General features: G+C 35.0%; 1 protein-coding gene across 1 annotated transcript in view; it reads right to left on the bottom strand.

The window, feature by feature from the left end:
- Nucleotides 1-23,316, bottom strand: part of RabGGTb (geranylgeranyl transferase type-2 subunit beta) — a 35,679-nt gene extending 12,363 nt beyond the window's left edge. The window contains exons 1-4 of the mRNA XM_069827090.1: nt 23,210-23,316; nt 22,498-22,605; nt 8,201-8,398; nt 5,584-5,742 (exon numbers count right to left, since the gene is read on the bottom strand). Of these exons, the coding sequence (XP_069683191.1) occupies nt 5,584-5,742; nt 8,201-8,398; nt 22,498-22,605; nt 23,210-23,212 (468 nt within the window). The 5' untranslated portion in view covers nt 23,213-23,316. The remainder of the gene's footprint in view (nt 1-5,583; nt 5,743-8,200; nt 8,399-22,497; nt 22,606-23,209) is intronic.
- Between the last annotated feature and the right edge of the window lie 41 nt (nt 23,317-23,357).

The raw sequence follows: 23,357 nt of genomic DNA, 5'->3' as shown, positions 1-23,357 counted from the left end.
TATATGGGGTGTTATACTTTACTAAAGCACTGTATATCTTCGATACATTGGACAATAACAATTCCCCTGATTTATTGGCTACTTGTGTATTGAGATTATCTAATAAAATTACTGCTTCTCTTCTAGCATTACTTACAAATGGCTTTTAAGGCAGTGTTTCTCAACATTTGGCCTCTGACATCAATTATACTGTGTCGCGAGATATTCAGGAATTTGTCAATTGACTCTTCTAAGTATTATTTTACAATATTTTTATAGTGGAAATATTCTTAGGAGAACAATTTACTTAATTGTGTCGAAAAACGCAGATCGAGATAGTCTCTAAACTTTAAATTCTGAAATATAATTAAATAGCATCTGTGTAGCAAATGTCAGTGACCAAGCCACTTAATTTTAATGATTGGGAATTTTTCAGATTTAGAATCTTTCGACATTAGGGAAAGGCAATATAGCTGTTTATGACTGGTCAAATTGCCTGCAAGCCAATTACAACAATGGGCAACGAATCCCATTCTCAAACCTGAACGAAATAACATCTGTGTTGTAGATGTCAGTGACCAATTAGTTGGGAAGTATGAACAAAATTTGTTCACTTAAATTGAAGATTAAGACAGTCTGTATCGAGTTCTCGATATTGAACAGTCATAGTGAATACTGTCTCTTCGCAAGTTCGCATTGCTGTATGTAAATTCTTGTTTCAAAAGCCGAACATCGTGATTTTGTAAAAGTAATAGGCTTACAGATTTAAATATTAATATGAATAAAAGACGAGGAACTTGCTTAATGTTGGTATTAAGAAATTTGTGATTCAACAACTAGTGATGCATCTGCCTCAAGTCTACAGAATGATCTCCTGGATAAGTAAAATGAGGGGAAAACTACCAGCACACAGAATAAAAAGTCTGAATTTACTCGTAAATACATGGACAACTACTTAAAATTTGGTTTCATACAATGCCCTGACACAACCAATTGCCAAGACCTCAATGAATCATGTGTGCTACTGTTCTGGGAAAAAGAGCTATGAAACTATCGCAACTTTTTCGAAATCTCAACACAAAACATTCTGGTTTAGTTAACAAACCCATTGAATTCTTCATGCGTAAAAGAGATGCACTTAAAATAGAAAAGAAAATTATTTCCTAAGCTTCAAAACTGTTATTGTTCAAGTTTTAAGATTATGTACGCCATACTTAATTAATAATACCTGCGTTAGTTAAATATATAAACTTAAAAAAAATTGAAAAGGTATTTATGAGTGAATTTGTTGGGATCAGGCCCTCGTCTTGTAGAAAAAAAATTAATGAGCCGCAGTCTCTGAAAGGTTGAGAACCAGTGTTTTAAGGAACCCAGAGATTCATTGCCATCCTCACACAAGCCTGCCATCAATCCCTATCCTGAGCAAGATTAATCCTGTCTCTAGCATCATATTCCACCTCCCTCAATTCCATTTTAATATTACCCTCCCATCTACGTCTTGGCTTCCAAAAGTCTTTTTCCTCAGGATTTCACCTAACACTCTATATGCATTTCTTAAGTCACCTATTCTCTTGTACCATTATCTATTATATTTTGGAGTTGTTTATAAAAGTAAATCTATTTTCTACATTGGCATCCTCTTCTGGCCCGTAAGGAATTATCAACATTATATTATTGGTACTTGACCCAGTATAATGTATAAAGGTGGGAGGATCATCTTCATTATATACAAGTTTCAAAATGGTGATGTTTAAGAGGTCCTCTATTTTTCTACTAGATTTATTGGACTTCTCGTATTCCCATCTTTTAGCATGAGAATTTAAATCTCTCATAACAATTTTTGTTCCATTTTTAACAGGTCAATATTTGATATATTTTTTGATGAATTGTAGGCACTGTGGGTGGTATTCATAGACATTTTGCAGCACGCACTATGAGCGTACTAAGCTAGCCCCGGCTATCCACTGGTTACTAGTACAGAATTCAAATCATATCCTATCGCTAACACTGGTTTATGAATACGAAAAATGCTGATAATCCACCGAAAGCCCGTGCTAAAAATGTCTATGAATACGGCCCTATAGGTTTTGTACTGTTGCTTGTTCTGCCAGACATCAATTTTGACTATTTCATTTTATCATCATTCTTCATTTTCTTTATAATATGGAAAGTTGATGTGAGTGTGCTTTTAGTCCCTATTATAATTTCACTATTCATTTGTCTAGCTTTGGGAAGAAGATGTAATTTATAGCCTTTGAAGTTGAAATATGTTAAATGGTCTTCTATAAAGTTTGCTTCTGGAATCATGAACACATCAATGTTATTAAAAACTAAGTTGTTGTCTAGTTCTGTTCTCTTGGCTTGAGTCAATCCGCCAGCATTCAACTGTGATATCTTAAAAATAATATCTATTTTTTTAACTTTAATTATCCCCTAGAGTAGTCCCCATCCAGAGATCCAATTGGGAGACTAGTTTACTTCCGAAATATTTCACTCTTGGGTTCTCAACATTCTCGAGTTTAGGCAAATGACAATTGTTTTGAAGTACACACCAATCTTATTAAGTAAAGAAAAAGAAATTGGTTACGTCACTGGCTGAGAAGAAACTGCCTACTGAAGGATGCACTGGAAGGAATGGTGATCATGAGAAGAGTTCGGGATAGAAGAAGATATCAGATGATAGACGACATTAAGATATATGGATCATATGAGGAAACAAAGAGGAAGGCAGAAAATAGGAAAGATTGGAGAAAGCTGGGTTTGCAGTGAAAGACCCGCCCTTGGGCAGAACACTAAATGAATTAATTAATACTTAAACTTCCTTTCAATGGTAGAAAAATATATATAAGAAACTAAAGTGCTGCTAATGGTAAGCCTTTGGTGAAACAGAGCATAAACGCCAGTAGTAATTAATAAAGATGAATTAATAGAATACCAGTTTCTAGTAAGGTTCTGTGGAACACAACTTGTAAAGTATTCTTTCATATATAAAGACTGACAAGGAAAAGACTAAATTTTTGGTCCAAGGTAAGGGGGAAGTGTTGTTCAATCAAGTGTGCTCCCATAACAAAACAGTGAAATCATCTCAATTCATTCTTGAGTGCAGTCATTGTAATGTTTTGCACGAGAAAATAATGTACTGACTGTATTGTCGTTCAAGTTATTAGAAAAATTGACAAAAGGGAAGTACAGTCCATGACAAAAGAAGACTGGGACATGTCATACTTACAGCTTTAGAAACACTATTGGGAAAAAATTGGTTTGGTAGAGGATTTCACAGATCAGTTCATAATCACAGTAGATTCATCAGACCCTAATTTTCCCATCGACACAGATACTGATGTCAATGTGGAGGATAGCTGCACTGATTCTGATAGGGAATTGGAAATTCTATCCTTGCAGTGTCTTTATGTGTTAAGATTAAACAATATTATCCATTACAAATCAACATTATACAGTAAAATGGTTTCCTTACTGAAATTAACTCATCAAAGATGACAATGACAATGACAATAACAACAACAACAACAGTAATAGTAGTAGTAGTACCGGTAGTAGTAGTAGTAATAATAATAATAATAATGATAATAATAATAATTATTATTATTATTATTATTTATTGATATTTAAATCAATTAATAATAATAATAATAATAATATTATTATTATTATTATTATTATTATTATTATTATTATTATTATTATTATTATAACAATAATAATATAGGCAACAATTTTCCATTTATTAGAATATAGTAGGAAATCATTAGAAGTATCACATAGGTTCATGACTAGTGATGTACAGATCCAGAAACAAAGTTTAGGCTATCTGAATTTTCCAAATTCCAGTTATAACATACTGCTCATACTCAGTGCTTACAAAACAAAATTTGGGCCATCTGAATTTTCCAAGTTCCAGTTATAACATAGTGCTCATACTCAGTGCTTACAAAACAAAATTTGGGCCACACGATTTTTCCAAGTTCCAGTTATAACATAATGCTCATGCTCAGTGCTTACAAACAAAATTTGGGCCATATGAATTTTCCAAATTCCAATTATAACATAATGCTCATGTTCAGTGCTTACAAACAAAATTTGGGCCATCTGAATTTTCAAGTTCCAGTTATAACATAATGCTCATGCTCAGTGCTTACAAACAAAATTTGGGCCATCTGAATTTTCCAAGTTCCAGTTATAACATAATGCTCATGCTCAGTGCTTACAAACAAAATTTGGGCCATATGAATTTTCAAGTTCCAGTTATAACATAATGCTCATGCTCAGTGCTTACAAACAAAATTTGGGCCATATGAATTTTCCAAGTTCCAGTTATAACATAATGCTCATGCTCAGTGCTTACAAACAAAATTTGGGCCATATGAATTTTCCAAGTTCCAGTTATAACATAATGCTCATGCTCAGTGCTTACAAACAAAATTTGGGCCATATGAATTTTCCAAGTTCCAGTTATAACATGATGCTCATGCTCAGTGCTTACAAACAAAATTTGGGCCATATGAATTTTCCAAGTTCCAGTTATAACATGATGCTCATGCTCAGTGCTTACAAACAAAATTTGGGCCATCTGAATTTTCCAAGTTCCAGTTATAACATAATGCTCATGCTCAGTGCTTACAAACAAAATTTGGGCCATCTGAATTTTCCAAGTTCCAGTTATAACATAGTGCTCATACTCAGTGCTTACAAACAAAATTTGGGCCACCTGAATTTTCAAGTTCCAGTTATAACATAATGCTCATGCTCAGTGCTTACAAACAAAATTTGGGCCATCTGAATTTTCATGTTCCAGTTATAACATAATGCTCATGCTCAGTGCTTACAAACAAAATTTGGGCCATCTGAATTTTCCAAGTTCCAGTTATAACATAATGCTCATGCTCAGTGCTTACAAACAAAATTTGGGCCAAATGAATTTTCCAAGTTCCAGTTATAACATAATGCTCATGCTCAGTGCTTACAAAACAAAATTTGGGCCATCTGAATTTTCCAAGTTGCAGTTATAACATAATGCTCATGCTCAGTGCTTACAAACAAAATTTGGGCCATCTGAATTTTCAAGTTCCAGTTATAACATAGTGCTCATGCTCAGTGCTTACAAACAAAATTTGGGCCATATGAATTTTCCAAGTTCCAATTATAACATAATGCTCATGCTCAGTGCTTACAAACAAAATTTTCAAGTTCCAGTTATAACATAATGCTCATGCTCAGTGCTTACAAACAAAATTTGGGCCACCTGAATTTTCCAAGTTCCAGTTATAACATAGGCTACTGCTCATGCTCATATTTTGTTTCTGGGTTTGTACAAAACAAGACTACAGGGGCACTATGCAGTGGGAATCCAATAGGAATAGTTAGTGTGTTGACTGTATAAGTTATTTACTTTAACAGTCTGTTGACAGATCTTTCTTAGCACTAAGCTGTGCTTATATGTCGCCTTCTCTTGAGTTCATTCTCTTTCCTATCAATCTATATATGGACTAGGCCACTGGAAACAGTACAGGCTAAACTGCTTACCCCATACTCCATGATCACGATGACGACGAGGATGATGATAAAAGAGGAGTAATTGTTATTTACCAGTAACGAAAGGCAGGCAACAGCACAAAAAGAAAATCGTGTATCCACTTCGCCCCATTTGTCCCCACAGAAACTTCCATCTGGTTGTTGTAGACTTTTAACATACTGTACAATTCGGTCCACATTAACTACTTCCAAGGCATCATACATACTCAGGATCTGCAATTAAAACAAAATAAAGAATGTTATTAAAAATGCGTCAATACAAAGGTTAATCAACAAAAATGTGTGCTCAAAGATTGTGTTTGAAGTTTGAGTGAAAAGGCTGAATAATTAGGTGCCTGAGAGTTTTAGTGTTAATTTTTCTTGCCATATGCTGAGAGAATATTTCAACATACATGGAAGTGCTATTTAGTGTCCAGATTAACTGAACGTTAAACTATTAGATACATTTAAATATCGGTACTTAGGCATGAAAAGTGATGCTGGAGCCTTTCCTGAAGTGATTTGTACAGTTATAAGCCTTACAAGAATGCATCATTATGATAGATTCATCAAATACACACTGGATATCCCTATCAGAACCAGCTGCTAAATGTCACACTTGCCACAATGATGATGATGATGCACAAACGGATTCAATTTTGTACAGCACAGCAGCACTCGCTGTGCATCTAGATAAGTAACTATAACGACACTGGTGTTAACAGTATAAAACTGTTGTTGAAATGGCCACAAAGTTATTTAAATATGTCCTCCTGTAAAAATGATATGCTATCTAAATATACGAATAAGCCATAGAAGATGCTAAAAGAGGAGAGTTCGGGCTGGCATTGTGGATTGGGTCTCAGCAGAGTTCAGTTAGCAAAGAGCATTCAGTGCGCCAAGTTGTAGGGTCCTAGAAGGAATTTTTCTCTGAAAATAATAGTCCTAAATTTTTGTCTGAAGAACTTTTCATTTGGAGGTACTGTAGGTATAATTATGTGAATAATTTCTCTGAAACAAGAAGGTGGAAGAATGTACTGCCTATACTCGTAATATTTCGATTATAACAAAAAAAAAAAAAAAAAAAGAAAAGAAAAAAACATCGTTATAGATGATTTCGACTAAAATGCTATTTTGTGTTCTTTCTTCAAAGAAAGACTCATAAATATTTTCGAAAAATTATTATATTTCAGGTGCATCATTCCCAGTTGAACTCATCTGTAAATACTGAATATGAACATAATCTGTTGAAGAGTTTGGCATAAATTGCTTTATTCATACACTGAAAGCATGCTGAATGTAATTTATTGATAATATGTATTCCCGTGAAAATCTCGAAATCTATAATTTGCAACACCACAATACCCTCTTCATACATAGTGTTACCATATCTTTAAACGTAAAAATGAGAATACCATATCAGTCGGACACTTTCAATGCCTAAATAACATAATACAGAAACAAATTCACACAATGTGGCAAAATTGCTCAATTCCAAACGTTACTTAAAATGAAGTCAAATGTTGAAAATGTTGCATGTTTTTATACTTAATTTCTATATTAGTATAATCTGAGTATGCATATAGAAATACATAAAAATTACAAGAATGAATTTCACTGTTCAATCAAATTTCAGTCACTCATGTCCCAGTACAGGGTAACTTCATTTAAACAGTCCATGAATATTTCTGTGTTTATCTGTTTTTCTTTAATATGTCAGGAATTTTTAACAAGTACAAATGAAACGCTATGCAACTGAAATGACGAAAGTTGTATTTCACTATAGCTAGCCCTTTCATTGACTCCAAAATAAGGTGATTCCTCTCCTTAAACCACTGCAATTGAATTAAAGAAATGGCAAAATGCTCAGAGATCATGACAAAGAACTCGGGATCCTTGCCTGAAATCGTGTGAACCAATGACATAGACAAATTGAGGTGGGGTAACAGGACAAACAGAACTATATGTGAAGAATAAGGAATTGAAATGGGCTCTGTACTTCAAATCTCCAAGAAGTGTCGAGTTCGTTCTGAGCTCCTTACTCATGAATAACACAAAGATGCTAGGGCCTAGGAATGTTTAGAAGCTTGACTTCCATTATTTAAAAGCCAAGCATTTTTTTTAATTAAATCCACAGATCCAATTTCCGAACATACACTGTGATTTTGAACATTCCTCCCAGACGGTAATTTCATCATCATCATCACCATCATCATCATCATCATCATCTCCTTAACAGGTGATAGTCCTAGAATGACTGTTCCAGTCTACAGAAGTTTTCCCGTCATCTCTTCACAGAGCAACCCAATGATCTCTTCCCTGTTGGTCTGTAGTTCAAGATCACTCGAGGAATCCTTGTTCTGGGCATACGCTTGACATGGTGAAGCCAGCTGTATTGATATTGATGAATATACTGCAGTACAGGTTCCATTACCAGTTCTTATAGAATGTCTTAATTTCTTTTATGATCCCATTTAGTGTATCCTGCTGTTCGGCACATAAACTTCATTTCACTGGCAGTAATTCTATTTTCAGATGGTAATTTAACCCTCGAAAATGAGAACATGACCGGGAAAATGAGGATGCATGGTAATCCTATTCATACATCCTATATTGAGAAAGTACATATTACATACCGGTTGGGATAAAACAAGAGTGTACTAAGTGACACAAGAACATTCACACTTTATACCTGTACTGCACTCAAAGTATAGAGCAGATGAGGATCATGACCTATGCTCGCACTTATTCCGCCACATTCATCTTGACACATTTTTATAAAATCAAGAATTTCTTGCTTATTCATTCTCTCCAAACTGCCTAGCAATTCGATGGCAGTCAGTCCCCAATAGATACCAGACATTCGTAGATACTCTGTCATACAGTATTCCTGTAAACAAAAAAGAGTAAATTAAAAGTGAATAGCATTTCATTAATCAATGGTACAAAAATGAAAAGTTACATGGCAATAACAATCAAGGTGATTTAAGAAAGTTCTGAGTAAAAACGATTTTAAAGTGAAGTATTTACAAAATTGTTAATTAAACATTTATTGGAAACTCACTATTGTGGAAACGATACTGTAATGCTTCATTATGATTCTGACAATGTTACACCTTTAAATAATGGTAAATAATGAAATACTGCAATAGAAAAGTAAACAGAATTACATAATGTGTAAATGTGAAATAAAAAACTATCAATTTTCGTATCTTATCAGCAGGCTTCGAGACTTCGGACCTGATAGAGCAGTTCAGTGGGAAATCCGCATAACGGCATACTGAGTATAGTGGTAAAGCGTACAGTGGGTGGGGGTACTGTAGAATGAATGCCAACAAATACACAAAGGAAAATGCTCTGGATTTGAAGATTCTGACGAATAATTTGGTTTTCATACAAATCTATTGTTAAACTGTATCTGAAACTATTACACGGTTAGAAAAGTCAGAGCAAGAGATGCCAGAAGCCCTGAAATTAGTTAAGGAAATGACACAGAGAATTAATGATACACCAAGTACACCAGTTACTGAACGTGTAAAATAGAAGTGGAAATCAATTTTATATAAAAATAACAGATATGGATCACTGTGTAATATAAACAGCAAATTAGTGGACACTTGTGGAGTAACAGTCAGCGTGTCTGGCCGCGAAACCAGGTGGCCCGGGTTCGAATCCCGGTCGGACTCATTTCACCGGCATTATCACCTTTATATCATTCAGACACTAAATAACCTAGATGTTGACACAGTGTCGTAAAATAACCCAATAATATACATATATATATATATATATATATATATATATATATAGTCACCCAAGAATAAAGGACTCTCTCTTAGAGACTGCAATGATGTTAGGTTTTTTCGTTTTGCACCTATCACGTCATGCGACGTAGAGCGCAGCTTTTCACAGTACAAACTGTGTTTGGCAGATAAGCGAAAAAGATTTACGTTTGAGACACTGAAAATGTATCTTATAGTACATTGCAATTCGGTACTGTAACTGCACTTCCTGAAGACGACCAATAGGATAAATGAAGAAATTAAAATGCTACATGTTTATTTCTACCATTAACACTGTGTATAATTAAACACAAATGCTTATAAAAGACAGGAGAATAAATGCTTTTCACATTCTTTTGACATTGTCATTGTGTAATGTATATTTACTTTCAAAATGTACTTATGTGTGTGTTTCCCCATACTACCGTACTCTATTCTAAATAGCAACGTTGTTACCTCAACACATCTCTACCTTTCACTACCTGCAGCGAGTCAACAACCTATAGTACATGCACAGTAAACTTATTGTATCGGGTCCCAAGTTTCGAAACCCGCTTATCAGGCAGTACATCTCATTTGACAGTATATGACAGAGGAAGAACAACCTGTTTGTGTACATCTGAAGTCCGATTTGTGTAATATGTAACCAATCAGTGATGTATGTAATGGAGGGGGAAAGGAACTGGCCACCCTATCCCATTATCTCCTGGCCTAGTTGCCTCACGAGTGATGCCTTATTGGTGTCACTTGTGGGGTCCAGACTTGTCTTTGGACAGTTGACTAAACAACAACAATCAACACAGGAATTAAATAACTAAACGTTCAATCTTACAGTGAAACATTATTTTAAAATCCTCAGTTCATTATTAATCTCTCTGTGAGTAAACAAAAGAAAATGCTGTTATTGCTGTCATCTTTTGTATTCACGTCAGCTGGCATAGTAGTCAGATATTTCAAGACAAATGCATAACAGAACTGTTTCATTACTTGAAGGTTACTGTACTGTGTACCCATATCAGTATGTTGTATATTAATTTAAGATTTTCAATTTGTGATTTGTGACTGAACATTTCAGAAATACAATTCTGAATTTAACGACACAAATGCCGCATGTATCAATTCTGGGCAGTGTTGTACTATGAAAAAGGAAACAAAAATCGCCAATTAGGAACAGGATTTTTATTCATAACAGAATAAAATCAGCAGTAAAAAAAGGTCGAATTTATGTGAGAGCTTATCGTATTTAGTACTTAAGGGTACATGGTGTGATATCATAGTTATAAATGCTCACGCCCCTACAGAAGAGAAAGATGACCATATAAAGGATAGCTTCTATGAGGAATTGCAATACACTTTTGATCAGTTATCCAGATTTCACATGAAAATTTTATTGTGAGATTTCAATGCTAAAGTAGGATGGGAGGACATTTTTATACCGACTATTGGAAAAGAGAGCTAGTAATGATAATGAAGTTATGTTAGTCAACTCTGCCATATCAAAAAATGTAATTGTCAAAAGTACAACATTCCCCATAACGATATACATAAATATACTTGAATTTCTTCAGATGAATTGACACAGAATCAAATAGATCACATCTTGATAGATAAAGGAAGACATACTAGTATAGTAAACATTCGAATCTTCAGGAGGCAGACTGTAATTCTGACCATTATTTGGTAATTGGAGAATTAACAGAAAGACTATCAAAAGCCAAGTGTGTAGAGCAACAAGTTATTCAATATTTAGAAATTAAAAGACGAGGAAACTATACAACATTATCAGGTCGAAATTTCAAATAGGTTCCAACGAAATTGAGAAGGAGTTAGATATTAATAGCGTATGGGAAAATATCAGAGATATCAAAACTGTAGGTGAACAGAGCATAGGTTTTTATGAAACTAAGAAAAAGAAACCGTGGTTTGATGAAGATTACTCCATGGTAGAAGAAAGAAGAAAACAGGTAAAATTAAAATTCTTACAGGATCCAGTCCAGGTGAATAGAGATAATTATTTCAATCAAAGACAGGAAGCAAGTCATACACTTCGGAACAAAAAGAGATTACTTGAAGGTAAAACTGAATGAGGTAGAAACAAATAGTAAGAATAATAACTTCAGAGATTTAATAAGAGCATAAAGGAATTTAAGAAAGAATATAAGGCAAGGGTAAATGGTGACTTGCTTACAGATACTCATTACATCCTGAACAGATGGAAAAACTATTTTGAGCAAATATAAATGATCGGGATGATATTAAAATACATATTGCTGAGCCATTTATACCCGAACTCACATTTTTTAAAGTCGAAATTGCGATAAAATTCTGAAAAAGTACAAGTCTCCAGATATTGATCAAATTCCAGCAGAATTAATACCAGAGGGTGGAAAAGCATTATCTAGTGAAATTTATAAGCTTCTATTTGCTATTTGGGAAAATGAAATTGTACCAGAACAATGGAAGGAGTCCATAATCGTTCCCACCTTTAAAAAGGGGGAAAAGACTAACTGTAGTAACTTTCGAAATATGTTACAGGGAATGATGTATGCAATGGACGGAGAAAGGAACTGGCCACCCTACCCCAGTATCTCCTGGGTTAGTTGCCTCATGAGTGATGCCTTCCTTATTGGTGTTACTTATGAAGTTTCAACCAGTCTTTGGACTGTTGACTAAACATACCATGAATACCAATAACAGATGACTAATAGTGCACGGAAACGAACCTGCATGCCAGGAGCAAAGACACCATGCTGCAGATCCAGCCTCAGCTAATCTCCCAGTATTTCTGACAATTATAAAATTATTCCTTGTACTTCATCTTTATGTTACATATTGCTATTAAAATTGATTTTTCCCATACAGTCTTTTAAATGTCTATCTACCACAAAACTAGAATTCTAGGGTATCAAGTGTAATATTTAGTGAAGAAGTGGCTGAAAGCAAAGCAAACCTAGCCATCCTGTGTGGTTCTCAAATATAGACGATGACTGAAAGATTCTTTAAGGCTGTCACTAAGCAGTTCTTGGTCATGTAAAGGACTGAGAAAATTGCGATGGATTTACTAATGAGGATACCCTCATAAAACATACATGCACAGAATGGACTGTACAATGGAAACCCCAACTGCTGAGAAGGGATTATTTGGTATGTTATTTATTAATGTGATCAATTACGTACGGTATCATAAAGTGCTGTATCAGCTGCTAGTTAAATTCATCAAAAAGGAGTTTTATAAAGAAGCTTCAGGAACTGATCAAGGGCTGTTGAATTAATTCTGCCCATCTCATTAAAGAGATACACAGTCATACTGGAGTCACCAGGCATAATTTTCTGCTCTATATCTGTTTCTACTGTATTTCTACTACACAAATGAAACCCCTCCTCTAAACAGCTGTTGGAACCACAAATTTTAAACTTAAGAGAAATCCTAATGCACTGGTTGGTCAACTGAAGACATGTAATATAGGCCAAATAATGAAAATAATCAGCTGAAATGAAATAATTCATTGTGTCATTATGATTTAATAGTTCGTCGATAGTTATTAACACTGGCAATTTCTGATTTGGTTACCACCACTTTTACCATGACCTCTGTATAATAAGTATGATATTATATGTTGTTGTTTCCTAATGCCAGGCGTTTGACAATAAAGTCATTTGACCTCTTACACACCAATATTTTTCAAAGATATTATCATGGTCAGCCACTGAAGCACAGATTTTGAGGTGTTCCGAATCCATTTCTTGGTTTGAGTTGCACAATGGGCAGTTAGGGGACTGATATATTCAAATTCTATGCAGGTGTTGGCCAAACAATCTTGGCCTGTTGCCAATCTAAATGCAGCTACAGACGATTTTCGTGGTAAATCGGGAATTAACTGTGGATTATGATGCAGAATTCCATTTTTTTCCTTAAGATTGTGTTATCAAATTTTGTTTGTTGAAGTCTAAGTATGTAAATTTAATAAATCTTTTCACAGAGTAATACATAGATTTAGTAACAGGTCTGTAAGTAGCAATGCTGCCCTTCTTTGCTAAAGCATCTGCATTCTCGTTCCCCAGGATTCCACAATGGGATGGTATCCATTGGAATACAATTTTTTTATTGAGTGATATTAATTGAGAGAGCATTTTAGTTATTTCTGCTGTTTGAGATGAAGGTGTGTGTTTAGAGACTATTGATAGAATAGCTGCTTTGGAGTCTGACAATATAACTGCATTCTTAAATTTATTGATGTGGCATAGAAAATTCCTGAGACTTTCACTTATTGCAATGATTTCTCCATCAAAACTTGTTGTTCCATATTCAAGAGATCTATAAAGTGAGAAGAGACAGCACGTAACACCTGCACCGGCACCTTGTTCTCTGGAGATCAAGGATCCGTCGGTGTATAAATGAACCCAGTTTTGTGGAGGGTACCTAATATTAATTGTCTCTAAAGATAATTGAATTTAAATACTATTATAGTCACAATCATGCCATGGTATGAAAGAAAAATTTCACAACCTCGAGCGGGAATCGAACCTGCGACTTCCTGTCATATCAACGGACGTGTATACGTCACCAAACATCGTAAGATGAAAATTACATTTGTAAAGATAATTGTTTCAGTATTTCCTTCTGATTTCAGTATTTCCTTCTGATTTCAGTATTTCTTCTGTTAAATTTAGATTATATTCTATATTTAATAGAGTTAAAGGGGTTGGTTTAATTTGTAAGTTTTCTTTTAAATTCGGGATATTGATTTTCTGTTTTAATTCTTGAACCATGGATATGAAACTTTTTTGAGTTTTCAATCTACAGAGAGGACTGTATGAATGCCAATTGTTTCCTGGTAATCTGATAAGTTTTTCATATTGAATCAGTGCTTTTTCTTCTATTGTCATTTTGATGCTGTTAATATTAGTGAGGAATCTCATAGAATCCATTGGAGTTGTTTTGATTCCACCAGTAATGAGCCTGAGAGCTTGGTTTTGAAAATATTTTATGTCGTTTATGAAAGGTGAAGTAATTAAAATTTCTCCGCAGTATGTCAGCACTGGATGTATAAATATTTTGTATGTAGTGTTCAAAGTATTCCTAGAGCATCCCCATTTCTTTCCTGCTAGTCTTTTTAGAAGGGAGAATCTTTTACGAGCTTTTTCAGAAATGTATTTCAAATGGTTGCTCCATGTTAACTTACTATCGAAAATAACTCCAAGATATTTGGATTCATAAGTCCTAGGAAGGTGTTGGCCATTGTATTGGATATTGAATTCTTTTTCTTTTTTACCAAGTGAAAATATTTGGTAGTTACGTTTGCTTAAATTGAGTGTCATCAAATTTGATGTATTCCATTCATGTAGTTGATTTAGAGCTTTAAGAGCAGACTTTTGAATTTTGTCTCTATGTCTGTAAGATCTGGAAGTCCACAAAACTATATGATCTGTAAATAGTGCTGTTTTCATGTTTGATTCCTCTAATAGGGAGGGTAAGTCATTTATAAAAATACGGTATTGAATAAAGTTGTGATGAGGACAGCACCCTGAGGTAGACCTCGATATGTTTGTCTGTAACTAGGAAGTGAGTTACTGAATTTAGTGGCAATGAACCTTTGACTAAGGAATTCTGATATCCATCTGAACATATTGCTGGAGATACCTAATTTCTGAGCTTTAGTAATAATTTATTTCTCCAGAGTCATATGCTAACTGAAAGTCAATAAATATTGCCAAGGTATCTTCTTTCTTGTTAAAACTGTCTTTTATTGCTTGGCTGAGGCATATGACTTGTTCATTGGTAGAGTGTAGTTGTCGAAAACCGGCTTGTCTTGGTGATAAAAGATTTTGGGATTCTAAATACCAAGTTAATCTGTTGGAGATCATGGACTCCATGGTTTTTGCTATCATGCTTAATAGTGCTATTGGTCGATAACTATTAACATCATGAGCAGGTTTCCCTTTTTTGTGAATTGGTACAATGATTGCTTTTTTCCAAGTTGCAGGAATTGTATATTATATTGTTCATGACGTTGCTATGTGCTGTTGCTATGTACTTATAGTAACCTAGTGAGTCAATAAACAAGCTGGTGGATTCTATGTTTAAATTGTACTGTATCATCTAGTGAAATTGTGATGAATATCTTGTATATTCTTGTATGTTTTAACTAGTTGCTAGTGACACAAACAAAGATATTACACATCCTTCATTATATTCTTTTAATTGTTACTTTTCTGAGCAGTGATTTGTTCAAAGCTTTCTGCAATCAACAGCAATATAATTTCGTTTGCATCCATTCCAGTGAGGTGTGCCAATTCCTGTGTCACCAAACAGACAATCAGACAGGTGGAGCCATTATGTTCCGCATTGCAAATTCTGATGACAGCTCATTTGCCACCTTTGCAGCAATGACAAGTGAGTACTGTTGTTGCTGTTATGATCCTTCGCTCTTATTTCCGGGACCCAATCACGTTGCAGGTTGGCTACATTTAAATGTGTGTGTCTTGACATTCGCTGCTGATGACGTTATGTATTTCCTAAGGCTCGATAAATACTTAATATAATCGCCTGCCATTTTGGTTCTTTCATTGGCATTCACAGAAAGCACATGAGGACGTTATTTGCCACTCAATTATTTGCTCAATTACAGTGCATTTGATTTATTATCATAGGAGCTACAACATAATGTTTAAAGGTGTGGCAAATAGATTCATCTGGTAGCTCTGCAACGAAAGAATAAAAATGGCGAACAATACTGCCTACCTAGACTTTATAGAGCCTTTACTTCCTAAGGCATAAGCAAAGAAGAGTAGTCACGCTGGAAATAACAACGACCTGACTATAGTGCTGTGTATTTGAGGTCGACAGCGATTCAACTAATGCATTCTCAACATAAATTCAGTGTCCAGTTGGCTGTAAAAATCTTCAGTTTGCATTCAGCATAAAAGAAGTTGGAAATTAAAATTTAGGATGACACAGTCCAACTCTAAACAGTCAGCAAACTATAAAAAGTATCATGGACCTGGAAAGGTTTCTTGACATTAATTTAGCATTCAGTGGAAAAATTTAAACATGAAAGTTTCCAATTTCAACCTGAAAGTTTAGCTCATAGAAAAATAATGTAGAAGGAGGATTTTAAAAATAGGCTGCATTTTTAAGTCGCTACACAAATAGCATGCACCAAATTCGTATATCCTTCCAATTTATTTATGTGCTTTTATTTACATCTGTCTTCATATAATAATACCAAAAACACACAGTTTTTTATTACAAATAATATTTTTATTTTATTATACGGTATGCGGCAAAACAAACGACACTGAAATTACATAGGTCTCCAAATTAAGGGTTATAAAAATGTTCCTAATAATTTATGCTACATTTATGGTTTCTTGGGGTGCTGAATCGAAAATTCCAAAACTGAGCTCAGATTTTCTCTATCTCGTACCATTTTTCCGCAACATGCATTGGTACTTTTAACAAAGTGAATGTAACATCAGAGGATTTAGAATAGAAAGTGCGATAACTCGGCAAGAGTCTAATGGGACTTTTAAACCCCCTGGTGTCACCACAGCTACTGAGCGATACATTGGTGTTACGATCATTTTAAGACTGCAGTTTTCCTCTTCATACTGTGGATAGAGCAGGTAGAACTAGCTCCACTATGGAATTAAGGAGATATTTCTTGTGGTGTTCAGGTGATTTTTTATTGTGCCATTTATGTGAGTGAGTAGTAATATGCCTAATTGTTTTGTTCTTGGTGTAAATCCGGTAATACAATCTGTAAGGAATAAGACGTTTCTTTTTCCCACCCTAAGACTAGGCTATTTTTTCAGAAGTGGTGTAGAGCAATTCCAAGAAAACAGCAAAACTTTATGCTTGTTCTTATATCTGTGATATCCAATTTTCTGCAGTTTTGGTAGTAAGAGCCGATAAATTTATTATTTATGGTAAAGAGGTAGGACTTCCACGGAAGAACTGGCGACCAAAACCGATGCCATACCACATATTTTCCCAAACTTGCCTCGACACCTTAAAAAATGAAAAGAGAAAATCTCCAACCAAGAGAACATCAATCCTTTCTGATAACAGTGTACCCTTACCAAATATCTGGCTATGACAAATTCCATTGATGCTAAATAACCCAGTAGTTGATACAGCATCATTAAATAATCAAGTAAAAAAAGAATTGGACATGACACTCGAAAATCAGAAGAACATCTTGGCTAATCGTGTGCTTGTATCCATGTATGTGTCATTACTCCACACCTGAATGTCCAAAATTGTCTAGTTAGATTGGCCATAATTCCTTCCAACAAATGAACGCCAGACCAGCATTTCAGCTGTTTAGTGCGAGTTTGTCAAAACTGATACATTTTTAGCAGTGGCGGCTCCTGCATATTTCTTAAGAGGAAGAAAGAAGTTATGACATAAAATGAACCTTCTTGAACGAAACATGCTACAAATTGGCTTACATGCATGTATGTAAAACCAGGTAGTGTTGGGGTTGGCCTTTCCTTTTTTTATAGCAATAATCTGTTCCTGTAAACTAAGTTTTCTAAATTGTCCAAAATATAATATGTTTTCACTTCCATTCATTGTTGAATAATTGCACAAATTAACAATTACAAAGAAATTCACAACCTCGCAACATTTTTCGCGCACACTACAGCATCACGCATGTTAGAAGAGACTAGCTACTAATACGTAACAGGAACCATTTTACGGAAATGGGAAATAATCTGTTAGAAAGGCGAGAACACTGCACCCACCCACGTGGTCTTTGTTGCCACATGTACATTGCCAAATGTATATTTTACAAGTTCAGTATCACATGCTTTTGAAGAATGTCAGTTCTTGTAAAGTCATACTACCATTATTGTTCAAAGCTGCCAGTGGCCGATTAATTTTTTTATGTTGAAAATAATGTAGTTTGGAGTACTTTCAATTTCAAATATATTAGTACAAAACTGACAACTTGGCTGTTTCCCTGTCTAGTAGACAATGAATGGAAGTGAATTTCAGGGGCCAAACAAATCTGTGATACTAATGTAGAACTACTTCCTCTTTGTTTTATATAAACCCAACTTATATAAACCCAACTTCAACTCTCAAGACATCCTCGAAAGTTTCAAACCATGAATAGTAGCCTACACAAAGTGCAATAAATAATATATTTTGATTTATAATTTTTCAAAAAGTTTATATTTATGGTGTCTTTCACAGCTTTGCGTTAAAACTGTTTTTATTGTGCCTCCTCCTAGATGTGTTATAGTCTGGTTGAATGCAACAACATTAGATGGCAGCAGTAGCAAGCTTGCTGCATGACCAGTCAGTTTCTATTTCCCGCCCATGCGCTGATTCAGAGGATGATGATGATGATCTCCTCCCTATCCATTCATTTATTTGCTTTAAAACTCTGCTTCTTTCTCTGGCTGCTAGTGCACTGTTTATGTCTGTTAACTGCAGTAAAGGAGAAATGGATTGACTTTCCTCCACACAAACAATCTCGCATCTTTCTCACAGTTTTCTAGCAGCATGTGAGCGCGCGTCGGAGATAATTAATAACATCTTGGCTTCCAGTCACTATCCCATTCCCTGGAAAGAGGCTCACGTAGTTCTCTTTCCAAAGCCCGGAAGGATAAGACTAATCCAAGCAACTATAGGCCTATTAGTCTCCTCGTTTAAAGCTTGATCAACCAAGGTTTTTCTTATAACTGTGAACTTAAAAATTATCGAATCTTCCTCGAAGTTCAAGGCATATATTTTATTTGGTATTTACTTTCAAAAGAAGAAAAATGTGAGGAGGACGAGAATCATGGACAATTTCTCCAAAAGGTGTTACATTCTCCAAAGCGTAGTCTACGACGAACATCGCTAAAACTTTGTTTGAGCACTAGGTCTATTTGGCGGATATTTAAAGAGCTGAGTTGCATACAGCATTCAAGTTGCTCAGTGTATGACGGAAAGAGATGACCAAGCCCGATTATAGTATTGCGGCCAAGCATGAAGTATCAGGATCCAGATTTCTTCTGCAATATATGGTTTTCAGATGAAAGCCATATTCACCTTGATGGCTACATCAACTAACAAACAACTCATTTTTTAGGGTTTGGTGAGCAGGTTCTGATTTGGTACGCCGTGTCAAGTTATGAAATACTGAGCCCTTATTTCGTCGAGGATGCTGCACAGAATCCAAAAACAATAAACATGTAGACCTCATTATTACCCTATTCTTGCGCAGTTTTTGTCGTGCCAGAAACTTAACCCTCCATCGACAATGGATACAGCAAGATAGAGGTACAGCCCACACTGCGAGGGAGTCACTTGCCCTTCTGTAACGACATTTTGGAGATTGCCTAATTTCTCGTGGAACTCCATTCCCATATCCTTCCTGCTCCCCTAATCTCACAGCTCCAGATTCCTACAGGTGTTCAGTTTTCAGGTGAATAAGACTTCTTTTGGAGGAATCAGTTTTCAAGAAAGGTGACCCACCTACGAATTACGCGAGAAGATAACGTCATTTTTTGTATCCTTACAGCAACCTTTGTTCATCAACATGTTCAATAATCTTCAAAAACGTTATGAACAATGTGTGGCACATTATGGTACACGTTTTGAACACATAAGTACTGTACCAACGCAATTAAATAACATTTCAGTGTCGTTTGTTTTGCTGTATATTGTATAAAATGTAAAACATCATTAGCATGGATGTCCCAGGTGCAGATTTTGTGGTGAGTGCTCTGAATTGTCAATCTATAAATAATTCAAGGACTCTTTCTTAGGCAAACGTGTTCTTTGCATTGCCAATTACGTGTAATATAATTTCTAAAATCATGTAATCCTTTGTACAGGGCAGAGGAGGGAGTCTTTGAGTTCAGTGTATCTGCAAGGTCGTTCTTTCACCTTGTGAATTCTTTTGTACTTTCACTTCACAGTTCGGATTATAACTATTTCGATCTATTATTATTCAAATCAATAAGGTACTGCAAAACTACACATAAATATATTATATTTCATTAAATGTAACCAAAGTAATATTCTTTTATTACAGAACATGAAAATAATACTATTTTATTATGCCATAACATAAAAATAATACTCTTATTACAAAACATAAAATAATACTCATTGTTACGGTTTTTATGACTATCTGCATGACATTATCTAGGCATCCTGCTTTAGCACATAATGCCTTTCTATGTATTATGCAGTGAATTGCAACTAATTCATCTGATGATTCATTAATGGATTTTAGAAATCGTTGTAATATAGCTACGAAGCCGTTATATCTCTATCATTGCTGGGGTAGCTTCGAAAATATCATTTCTCCTTGTATTGCCTCACAAAGGTACAAAATAAAGAAAATCTCGAAATCCATACCCTTGAAAAAATGTCTAATTGCGCAGTGTCTTTTGTATCAGTGCTGATCTTCAACGTCCTTAGCCATTTCCGTAATTATGTATGTGATAGTTGACCAAGAGAGAAATAATTGATTTAAATACTTAAATTCTTTTCTGGACAAAGGTGCTCTAAGCAAAAAGCTGGTAGCAGGTCAAATTCTTTGACAGAGACGTTGACTCATCAGAGAAGAGGGCGATGGTGAAAAGACTGTCATGAGGCAGATGACGATCCTCCAAAAAGAATTAATCTGGAATTGGCTATGATGCCTGACAGCAGATTCTGGGTTTTATAACAAAGAACACCTGGAGGTTCTTCCAAATTCTATCCATCCCATATTCATTTTTGGAAGTGGATCATAACACTTGGTTTACAGCCCAAGCAGAACAAGTCATTCTAGAGCTTCGCGTTGCCAACCATACCATGGAATGAGAGGTCGCCCTCATGCAGGAATACAATGCTTTGCTAACAGAAGACGAGGTACAGACTCAGTTCATCGTCCAGCAACACTGGAAGTGGTATCCCGATTGAAAGAAGTCTACACTCCTCCAGGGTCTTTCTTCACCCTCTGTTATCGAATAAACACCAGATGTATTGTGCTGGAATGTGGACTAAATAGTTTTCCTTTCTAACAACAATATTACAGTTTCTTCTGTTACTAATGAACGGGCTCGACAGCTCATAGTGTTCTTGTATACTTCCAATATAGACCTCCAGCTTTCTATGTAAAAATGTCACTGTTCCAATTGTTCCATGTTGTTACCCACAATAATAAAAGCATAATACATCGATTGATTAATTAATTGATTTAGTAATTAAAACATGGTCCCAACAGATCTCACGTAATACACAAAACAACCGCTCATTAAGGGAAAATTTCAATTGGCTTGAGCATACCTTAAATATTAACCTATTGGACCAGAATTTCACCCACATTAGTTTTAAGCCAAGGAGAATCGATTGGAGAGGTGGGAGGGAGGTATTTTAAAACTTGAAAAAAAATATATATATATATTATGTGAAGGATGCACTGGAAGGAATGGTGAACAGGAGAAGAGTTCGGTGCAGAAGAAGATATCAGATGATAGACGACATTAAGATATAGGCTATGGATCATATGAGGAGACAAAGAGGAAAGCAGAAAATAGGAAAGATTGGAGAATGCTGGGTTTGCAGCAAAGATCTGCATTTGGGCAGAAAACTATGAATGAATGAATGAATGAATTCTCTTCTTATACACTCAATGTTTTTTTTTTTCTAAGAAATCGAATGTGGATGAAAAGTGTTCCTTATTGCCCATCTCAAAATCTGGCAACCCCAGTAAGGATAATAGGATGCTCAAACAAACTAAATCGTTTTTTGCAAGATCTATATATTAATCCAATTTTAAACAATATGGAGAACTATTGTATGAATGGAAAAGCAGTGGCAAAGTGGCATTAATGAAGAATAAGATTATTATGTTTCTTGAAAATGATAGCAATTCCTCAATCTGCCCTGGTAGAAGAGATTTAATATCCCACAACGGCATTAAAAAGCTAACAAGATATTTGAATGGAACATTGAAGTCTACATGCTATGCATCCAGCTGTGGGAGGAAAATTTAAAATTCAAGTGGCCAGATTCAAAAGATAAACATGGCCTAGGTTACATGCTTTTAGATGTTAAGATAATTGGACTACCCATACCATGTAGCTTTCGAGCTACGTTTTTCATAAGCTTAGCTTATTGATGTCATAAATGAAGTAGCCCTAAAACATAGGCCTAGTAACTTCGTTAAATAGTAGGCCTAGGCTACATACTTAGTTTACAAAACCAACTTACATATTCATCCTTATTGATTCCATAAGATGCAATATAATCGGCATGTTTTTGTAGCATTAATTCCTTAGGATGACTTGCAGTCAGTACAACATCTTTCATTAGTGTAGCCTGCAAAAATCAATGAATTCACAACTGACCATTAGGAAAAAATATCTAGTTCTAGCATAGGCTACATATGAGGGCTGTACTCAATAGGGCTAGAACAGCCCTCTTGGCTGTACTTATATAGTAATTAAAAATAAATTTAATGTCAATGCATGGTTAAAATAAAATTTCATTGGTAAGAGATTCGGTAATTTGCTAGAGACGTCGTTGCATATAGACCACTTTTACATTAAACCTAACCTTAGTGTCTACAACGTATATTAAAACACTAACCTAACCTATCACAGATTTAGGAAAAGGTTAGGTTAGGTCAGGTCAGTTTAGGGTTTTAGTATATCTTGCAAAAACAAATTTTAGGTTTAGTGTAAAAGTGGTCTATATGCAACGACGTCTCCTAGCAAATTACCTTATTCTCTTTCTAACATTTATTTTTATTCACTATAATGTGGAGGATAGTCGGTCAAACGGAGACTATTGCTATAGCTGTAATGAAAGACAAAAAGGTTAGGTTATTAGGTTATGGGAGAGACACAATTAAGACTTATTACTAGAATGTGCATTAAAACTTTCAGTACACACACTAATATAATAACAGTTACATATTTACCATTTCAAAACAGAAAGTAACATTACATCAGATGTAACTAAACATATAAAGTACGCTCTGTACCTACACACTAACCAGTCCTGCCAACATCGCAGGGTTAAATCCGCTACACAGCTATCATTACAGGAAGGAACAGGAAACGTCAACC

Source organism: Periplaneta americana, chromosome 1, assembly GCF_040183065.1.
Source record: "Periplaneta americana isolate PAMFEO1 chromosome 1, P.americana_PAMFEO1_priV1, whole genome shotgun sequence".
Classification (NCBI taxonomy): domain Eukaryota; kingdom Metazoa; phylum Arthropoda; class Insecta; order Blattodea; family Blattidae; genus Periplaneta; species Periplaneta americana.
Note: the sequence above shows the minus strand (reverse complement) of the source record. Positions and strands in the feature narration are given on the sequence as shown.